The sequence below is a fragment of the Octopus bimaculoides genome, chromosome 4, assembly GCF_001194135.2.
Source record: "Octopus bimaculoides isolate UCB-OBI-ISO-001 chromosome 4, ASM119413v2, whole genome shotgun sequence".
NCBI classification, from domain to species: Eukaryota; Metazoa; Mollusca; class Cephalopoda; order Octopoda; family Octopodidae; genus Octopus; species Octopus bimaculoides.
The window spans coordinates 41,680,215-41,690,234 of record NC_068984.1 but is presented as its reverse complement, the minus strand read 5'-3'; the positions used below and the strand labels follow the sequence as shown (position 1 = coordinate 41,690,234).

General features: G+C 34.7%; 1 protein-coding gene across 1 annotated transcript in view; it reads right to left on the bottom strand.

The window, feature by feature from the left end:
• LOC106881670 (cubilin) overlaps positions 1-10,020 on the bottom strand; it is a 218,541-nt gene that overhangs the window by 7,993 nt on the left and 200,528 nt on the right. The window contains exons 61-64 of the mRNA XM_052967022.1: positions 7,872-8,071; positions 3,571-3,718; positions 1,895-2,106; positions 1,161-1,290 (exon numbers count right to left, since the gene is read on the bottom strand). Coding sequence (XP_052822982.1) covers positions 1,161-1,290; positions 1,895-2,106; positions 3,571-3,718; positions 7,872-8,071 — 690 coding nt within the window. The remainder of the gene's footprint in view (positions 1-1,160; positions 1,291-1,894; positions 2,107-3,570; positions 3,719-7,871; positions 8,072-10,020) is intronic.

The window sequence follows — 10,020 nt, the reverse complement described above, 5'->3', positions numbered from 1 at the left end:
GAGTTTCTACAGCTGGATGCCCTTCCTACGCCAACCACTCCAAGAGTGTAGTGGGTGTTTTTACATACCACCAGCATGAGGGCCAGTCAGGCGGTACTGACAATGGCCATGCTCAAATGGTGTTTTTTACGTGCCACCTGCACAGGAGCCAGTCCAGCGGCACTGGCAATGACCTCACTTGAATGTTTTTCCCCGTGCCACCAGCACAAGTGCCAGTAAGGGGATGCTGGTAACAATCATGCTCAAATGGTGCTACTTACATGCCACAGGCACAGAAGCTCTTTCCAGAATTCCTCATGAGAAGTGTGTGAGCGACCATGTCTCAAGCTCGTATGTTTTGGCACATCCGCTTATAAGTTGTATTATATGTACAGTATCTTTTTTTTTCCCCTCTTTCTTTTTTTTTTAAATAATACATGTGCATGTTATCAAAAATGAACCTACACACATCCAGATGTAGCTAAATAATATATTGATTGCCAGCCTCTAGCCTATTGTTAATTTGGGACCCTTGTCTGTCTATGCATAACAGTCACAATTAAGGCCAATGAAAGAAATTTGGGTAATCTAAGAATAAAGGAAGCTATCCTCATAGACAGACTAGGGCCCCAAATTAACAATAGAATGGAGGTTGGCAATCAATATACTATTTAGCTATATCTGGATGTGTGTAGGTTCATTTTTGATAACATGCTCATGTCCTATTTTAAAAAAAAGAAAGAGGGGAAAAAAAAATAGAAACTGCAAGTATAATACATAACTTAGAAGCAGCACTATGGATGTGCCAAAACATACGAGCCTGAGACATGGATGCTCATGCACTTCTCATGAGGGATTCCAGAAGGAGCTTTGTGAGACCACTGCAGAGATGCTTCTAGAAAAAAAAATTGCAGTAACCGTTGGAAAACCGATTGTAGCAGTGACTCGAACAATTCCTAGCGATATCTGAAGAAAGAATTTTTGTATTCCAAAATACTATTATTATATCAAACTATGGATAATTGAATTATAACAGTTATTATAGTCTATTGTTGTTATTATAGTGCAGTGTTGTACCATTCAAGACATTATATTTTACAAAAAATACACAATGCTTCAAGCAAACTACAATATTCTCCTATGAAAATTAAATATCTTTAAAACCAACTGTATCATTTTACCTGAAAGTTCGAAGGACAATTCAAATTTTGGTGTTTCTGATAGTGAAAGAGATCTGTAGCTGATTTCAACAGAATTTCCTAATGAATAAAATACTGGTGGTAACTGATTTCCACAATATATGTTTTGTAGCTGCAAAGGAGATCAAAAATAAAATACAGGCAACTTTAAGCAAGGATTGATCATAGAACATTTATTTTTAAACTATGTTTTAATAGAGCTAACATCCCTATAAAAGCTTGTGTGTGTGAGAGAGAGAGGGGTGGGGAGATTTTTCTTGGAGTTCAAAAGACTATTAACATTATTAACATTACACAAATCCTTACTGGGGGCCTGAGAGGCTGGAATGTACATATACAGAGAATGAAAATTTGTTAAAATTGAGTACTTAGTTGCCCTTTAATTTTGTAGTCTTAAGCAAGGAAATGGGTGTATAATTAATTCTGTTGGATAATAGTTTGAATATCATGTGAGCAGGATAATTGTGCAAAATATGAATAAGCAAATTTTGGATATCATACATGGAATGTATACATAATCTTGAAAAAGAGTCAAAAGAAAAAATATAAAGATGATTTTTATGATTAAGAAGAAATTCGAAGAAAGATAATCATTGTTAAAAAGAAACCATGAAATCAATAATGAAATGGTATTAATTATGGTACCAGCAATAGTAGTCATCAATATCATCATCATACACACATAAAAAAAGATTTTTTAAAAATTGAAGTCATACCATATTTGGCATTCTTAAGCATTTGAACAAAATGTAGTCTTCTAAACAGTTCTGGCTCATATTCATTAGAGTAACTTGTATTCTAACATTTAGATTTGTTGGAACAGTAAGAATCCAGCGGCACATTGTTACATGCTCCATACTAGTAGAAACTGTTGGTCCAGAAATATTTTGAGATTCTGTAGTACCATTATATCTTCCTCCACACTCAACTGAAAAAAAAAAAACAATAACATCCATAATACCACATTTAAGTCTTTAACACTCTTAAGTCTACATTACTGGCAGTACATTTAATGATTATCACCAGTAACTACTCTATAGAATCTCATCTAACTGAAATGATATTATAGAAGTTGAACAGTTAAAAAGTTACTTTGTATCTAGTTCATCTAGGTCCTGCAAGGCTGAGGAGATCAATGCAGATGATTAGCTTGAGTAATTGTAGTTCTAAGACTTCTAGGAAAACATGGATAAGAAGAAAATTATAGAGGGAAACTGTCTAAAACAAAAGCGTTAACCAAAGTGTTTAGTCCAGGATCTAGGTGTAACAAAAGGAGTCAGGGAAGGAGAAAGGACAGGTGAGTCAGGTTGGCCTAAATGGAGGGAGTATGCAGTTTGCAAGTTTGAAGGACAATTCAAATTTTGGTGTTTCTGATAGTGAAAGAGATCTGTAGCTGATTTCAACAGAATTTCCTAATGAATAAAATACTGGCGGTAATTGATTTCCACAATATATTTTTTTGTAGCTGCAAAGGAGATTAAAAATAAAATACAGGCAACTTTATTTTTAAACTATGTTTTAATAGAGCTAACATCCCTATAAAAGCTGTTACAGATGTAATAAGCTGAGACAAGAAATAGCATGTATGTAAGTCATTTGTTGCAATATATTTCTGAGTAAACCTTTGCCAGCTAGGTGGACTGCCTTTGTTTTAGATCTTCATACATGTAGTTGCAGCAATACTATAGATATATGAGAGTACTTTGGTTATGGGCTTACTTGAGGTTTGTAGAGGATTTGCAACTGATAGGGGCTGAATTGTTTTCTGGACTTACACAAAATTTGTATTTAGGATGAACTTTTGGCAGTGAGGTGACAATGAAAGATCAATTAGACCTTGAAAGTTGTAAAGCAAATAATGAAATGAGATCTTACAAATGATTTGGTTATAGAGTGAAGTTTTATTTGTGATAAATTTGAAAGAATTAAAGAATACATTTATGAAATCCACAAGAATTTGCTGATTTTTATAACATTTTATTGCTATTAAAATATTTTTATATTATTTTAATGTTTTAAAGCTCTAAGTATAACTATGATATGATTATAACAAACAGATTTATCCAAAAATATCTAAGTATAGGCAGATACACAAAATGATAGACAGACAAGTAGAGAGCAAGGAAGAGAGATGAGGAGGGGAGGAGGGAGAGGAGAGAGAGAGGGAGAGAGAGAGAGAGAGAATGAAGGTGATGGATATATGGAAAGAGATATATAAAGATAGAGACAGCAGACATAGATAGATGGACAAATAGATAGAGGGACAGACAGATAAACAGATAGAGAGACAGACAGAGAGACAAAGACAGAAACAGTTAGACAAAGACAAACAGACAGATAGACAGGTAAAACAATTTCCAGTTTCATTATGCAAGAAGAAACAAGAACTTACTTGTTACTATTCTGTATGTCATTTTAAAACCTGATCTTTCAGTCTCATCATCCGTTTTGAATGTTAAATGTATTGTATTTGTTGATGAAGTTATGTTTGATGGAATTGTTGAGCCACAAAGTTTTTTTGATTCCAGATGATTAAATACCTTAACATTAAAAAAATTACAAGGAGTTGTGAAACTTGAAACATGTATTTCAGATTATTTAAACCCAAATCCCAAATCTTTAACATCTTCAATAGTCTATTATAACATTTATTTCAATACAGATGTTTCTATGGAAACAGAAAAAAAAGTTGTGAAATGTTTATAAGCTAATCAATTTATAAATGAATTAATGATTTTATTTTATTTGTTGCTTCATTCTTCTTTTTTTTCGTTTTCCTAAGAGTCATGGCCTGGTGAATTAGTCCAACATTTTTAAGCAGGTACAATTTAACCTTTAACAGAGGCAGAACAAGACAAGTTTGTGAGATAATAAATGTACCCTTTTAAAGTGCATATAATAAAATCAAGTTTGAAGTCCTGATAAATGGCTCAGAAGTTCAATTACTTGACTTGTGTGTAAAATGTTTTAAATATTGATTTTGAATTGAGTTTTAAAAAACTTTATTTTTAATTATTTTCAATGTTGCGTTGTGTTAACCATCTGGTATTTCTGCATCATGATCTTTTATCGTTTACTTATTTCAATCATTAGACTGTGGCCATACTGGGACACCACCTTAAAGAATTTTAGTCAAACAAATTGCCTCCAGTGCTTACTTTGTTTTTAAACTTGGTACTTATTTATTCTATATATATATTTATAGACTCCATCAAATGCAGAGGAAGGATAGCTAGAAGTAGTTGACAGCTTTTATTATCTAAGTAACCAAGTCAATAGTAGAGGTATATGCTCTGAGAATATTGCTGCTAGAATAAGAATAAGCTGGACAAAGTTCTGAGAGCTTCTACATCTGTTGGTAACTAAAGGTCTCTCCCTCAGAGTGAAAGGCAGATTGTATGATGCTTGTGTGTGAACAGCCATGCTACATGGCAGTGAAACATGGGCTGTGACTGCCGAGGACATGTGTAGGCTTGAAAGAAATGAAGTTAGTATGCTTCACTGGATGTGTAATGTCAGTGTACATGCACAACAGAGTATAAGCATCTTGAGAGAAAAGTTGGGCATAAGAGGCATCGGGTGTGGTGTGCAAGAGAGAAGACTGTACTGATATGGTCATGTGATGCATATGGATGAGGACATCTGCATAAAGAAGAGCTGACCTCTAACTGTGGAGGGAACCTGTGGAAGGGATAGATCCAGGAAGACATGGGATGAGGTAGTGAAGCATGATCTTCAAATATTGGGCATCATAGAGGCGATGACTAGTGACAGAGACCTTTGGCAATATGTTGTGCTTAAGAAGATTTGTCAAGCCAAGTAAAATTGTTGTCGTTGGTCGTTGCTGGTGACATGTAAATGGCACCTATGAAATTGTAATCATGGCCTTTGCCAGTAGCATAATCTTCAAATGTTGGGCTTCACAGAAGCGATGACAAGTGACTGAAACCTTGGTGATAAGCTGTGCTTGAGAAGACTTTCCAAGCCAAGTGAAACCATAGTCGTGGCTATTACCAGTGTCATCTAAGTGGCACCCATGAAATGGTAGTCATGGCTGTTACTATTGTCATGTAAATGGCACCCACACCGCGGCCACGTAAGAAGCACTTATTACCCTCTCGGAGTGGTTGGCATTAGGAACAACATCCATCTGTAGAAATCATGCCAAATCAGACTGGAACTTGGTGCCGCTCTCTGATTTATCACTTCCAGTCAAGCCATCTAGCCCATGCCAGTATGGAAAGCAGACATTAAATGATGATGATGATAATATATATATATATCGTTTAATCGTTTAACGTCCGCTTTCCATGCTAGTATGGGTTGGGTATATATATATAAACTAAACATTCAAACACTGAGATTTGAAATCAGATGTTACTACTGTTCATATCATCTGTGGATAAATTTTAAAATTGATGATATCACCAGCAGTGACATAGGTGGATCGCAGATGTAATAGCATTAAATAGCTATGAATTATAAATTTGCTCAAAGCGTAATGATGCTTAACAAGCATCTACCTGCTAGAAATAAGAGCTAAAGTCTTAAATTAATCCACCGTAGCGCACCAAGGTAACAGAGAAAAACAGTACGCGAGGAAAACAGAAAGAATTAAAACATTTAACAGTACAAATAAAAATATTATGCAATTAGGGACATCCACAAACCAGGTTTCGGCTTTTAGGTATTTAAACCCTGAGCCTCATCGGTGTGGCCTACCGGTTAATAATCCATGACTGTCACGTTAAACTCTGACTGTGCAACTGGTTTTGTTTTGCACCAAAAACAGAGCACATGGTGCATAAATATTTATAAACTAAACATTCAAACACTGAGATTTGAAATCAGATGTTACTACTGTTCATATATATGTATATACTAGGGTGGAGCTTTTTTTCACAATTTTCGATTTTGTGGTGAGGGTAGTGTGGAAAAGTTGTGAACAGACATCAAAATAACTGGTGTAAAATCTTAGAACTCTGACAATATCTTCTGTCTCGACAAATGCATCAAAAGATGGAATGAAATGCCTCTTATTATTTATTAGCTATAAAATACAGTTTTCGTTACATCTTCTTCGGGTAGCTTTTTAATGAGTGTGATGAAATTACTCTAAAATAAAACATTTTTTTTTCTGTGACTTCATCTTCTGCCTCTACAAGGAGGGACAGGGGTGTACTGTAATTTCCATCTCATGAAAAATTTTCTGAATTCGATGAATTACAATATTTACAATATTTTTATCTGTTCTGCATTTATTATAGGGTTGACAGATATTGTAGCTCAATTTAAAAGATAGGGAGAATGGAAAATTATCTGGTAGTATAAAACTAGCTACACTTGTTTTCAGCTAAATACATCTCAGCCTCACCATCAGTTTCTCATCCAGATGGTAGCAAATACAAGATAAGTTTCATTTAATCATGAATAAGACCTGAGAATGATAAACTAATCTTAATAAATATCAATGCATTGTCTGAGACTGATACATAATGACGTCAATGTCAGCAGTTTAGAATCTTTCCCACTCCGTAAATAAGTGGCATAAATACACTTCAATGAATTTCACAATTATATTGATGTGATTTAGAGGCAATAGAAATTTGAATAATTGTGATATTTGAATATCTCAACTATGAGAGAAAAATGATACTAATAGGCTAGATTTATTACAGCAAGAATTGTGTTAATGTTTTCACTATTTAAATTTATGATCAATCACTGGGACTTCCTGCATGATAGTACCACAGGGGACAGCATTGGTGAGCCAGTCCTGAAACACACATTACAACTATTGCACTAACCTTGTTTACATTCATTTTGAAGGAAATGACAAACGCTTTAATGTTAGGGAAAAGTTCTAATCACTTTTTCCATTATCTATTTCTGTTCTGTAACAGAATCATTACAGGGCTGGGATTTTGACACATTTTCAACAGAATGTTAAGAGATAATGAATTTGAAATAACTAGATCATACACTAAGCATATTTTGCAATACACTTTCATTGCACGTGTGTGCATACACACTCACACACACATATCTGTGTGTGTGTGTGTGTCTGTGTGTGTGTACATAATATTAATCAGAGTATACAGTATTATAGATCCATAACAGCCAATCATACCAGTCAGTTTCTCACTGAATACTGAAACAGCATGTTATATAACAGCACAGTTATGTAATATTCCATGTTTGCATGTTTATGTGTATGTACAGGCTGTATGGGCTAAATTTGACAATTTTATGTCTTGTTTTCTCAAGAACAGCTTGTATTGTGTACAATCAATGGTATTGGAAAGCATAAAGATTAAAGCTGTAGTTGAGAAAAAACTAGTGGACATGAATGACTGGAAACCATCTGTATATTAGAAAACAATTACCTCTATCATTATGATTCACACCAGGTATCAAATTGTTAACATTATGAGCTACTCAGCGCTCTGTGAACACTAAAGGCTCTAAGATATTACATGGATAACTCCAACACAGACTCAAATTCAGCAGAAAGGGACATGGCAGGTGTTCTGACTGTGTCCACATGCTGGAATTCATCCCCACATCTTCGAACAGGGCCTTAGGCTCAATTCAGACAGCTAAATCATCAAATTTAGCCCCAAAACTCTGTACATATGTACATCAAACATAGAAATGATATCCAATCCACAAGATAAGACCAAGACAACTTACTTTCAGATAATCAGCTTCACAATTTTCTGTCTGTTGAAGATCAAAAGAATCAAATGACAGTTCAATGTATTCATTGGCACCTGCTGTGATTATCCAGTCACAATTAAGATTTTTCTCATAAAGATTGATGTTTTCAAAGTTAACTGATGATATTGATCCTGTTTTATTGAAAAGACGTCCACCACATCCTTGTTCGATTCCTGTCAAGTAATATACATAACATTTATATATTTACTGATGGGTACATACATGCACACACATACATACCAATAATCCTTTCTACTATAGGCACAGGGCCTGAAATTTTGGGGAAGGAGCTATAGTTGAGTACATCAACCCCAGTGCTCAACTGGTACTTATTTCAGCAACTTGGAAAGGATGAAAGGCAAAGTCAACCTCGGTGGAATTTGAACTCAGAATGTAAAGATGGATGAAATACTGCTGAGCATTTTGCCTGACATGCTAACAATTCTGCCAGCTTGCCAACTTATATACATACTAATGATAATAATTGGTGCACCTAGTTTTGTTAGGAAATGTTTATGTTACAATCTGGAAATAATGGTATTTTCAAAAGAAGAAATCAATCAGCTAACACACACATTACAAATATACTCTGTAAGTAGAAGTTCTCTCAATTTCAAAATGTGAATTTGCTTTTCAAAATGTGAATTTGCAATTTGCAATTTCAAAATGTAAATTTGCAACAATGATGCTTCATATCTTTGTTAAAAACTAGCTTCTTCCTTGCAGAATGACTTCAAATAATTAAAGATAGAAGAAAATATGAATACATGTACACATACATGCATACATATTTTCTTTTAAAACCTGTTTCAAAGTTTATTGCAAAGAAAGAGTTATTCTTCAACAAGGGAAACTTGCTACTTTAGATGCAAGCTATTACCTATTTTAATAACACCTAAACAGCAGGTGTATTGTCTTTACTCATTCTTTGTAATTCGTAATATTTCAAGAGATTATATTAAAAATATGAATCCAGACCATACAGTGCACAGACATAAATCTATATTCTGGATGTAAGAATATATCATTTATAAGATATAGTCTTCCTATTTATTATAATATATTGCAAATAATATTGTAAAGTAGTGTATCAGAGAGAATAGTGATGTGATGGGTGAGAAATGTGTGTAAATGGATAATGGTATGCTTGCACTTAATGGCTCAGAGAAGAAAGATTCCACTATGAAAGGTTACTAAATGTGGAAAATGCATGGGAGAAGGAGAGTCTTTCAAATATCAAACCAACTGAGGGACCAGCCGGTAGTATAATAGACAAGGCAATTAAGGATATAAAGACAGAAAAATCTCCTGGACATTCAGGAATCACTGCCAAGATGATTAAAATATCTGGTAGTGTAGGATTCAATCCAGTCACTTGTATAGTTAATTTGAGAAGACATGATCCATAATGACTGGTGTAGTAGTATTATAGTCAGCAGCTAAAAGGTAAAGGTGATGCCTTAGACAGAAACAACTACAGCGGTAGCAAACTGTTGGACCAGGTCATGAAAGTTACACAGAGAGTTATAGTTCAATTGATTTGGAATAGAATTAAACAAGATGAGATGCAGTTTGGTTTTGTACCTGGGAAGAGTACCACAGATAGCATCTTCCTAGTGAATCAGCTGCAGGAAAAGTATTTGGCCAAGAGTAAGCCATTGTACTTGGCTTTTGTTGACCTGGAGAAAGCTTTTGACAAAGTCCCTTACTCTGTTATTTGTGGTCTCTAAGGAAGTTAGGAGTAGATGAGTGGCTTGTTAGAGCTGTACAAGCCATGTACAGTGGTGCTGTCGGTAGGGTGAGAGTCAGCTATGATGAATTTAGCGTATAAGTAGGGGTTCACCAGTGATCAGTTCTCAGTCCACTCTTATTCATCATAGTCTTCCAGGTCATAACAGGGGAATTCAAAACTGCACACCCGTGGGAACTAGTATATGTTGATGACCTTACTCTTATGAAAGGATCTGTAGCAGAATTAGAGAAGAAATCCCAGGTATGGAAGCAAAACCTAGAATCAAAGGGCCTTAATGTTAACCAAGAAGAAGAAGAAGAATTTTTTTTATTGTACATGGACAATTTGAGCACAGTTTACTAGAAATGATGATAGAACCACAATGGGCAA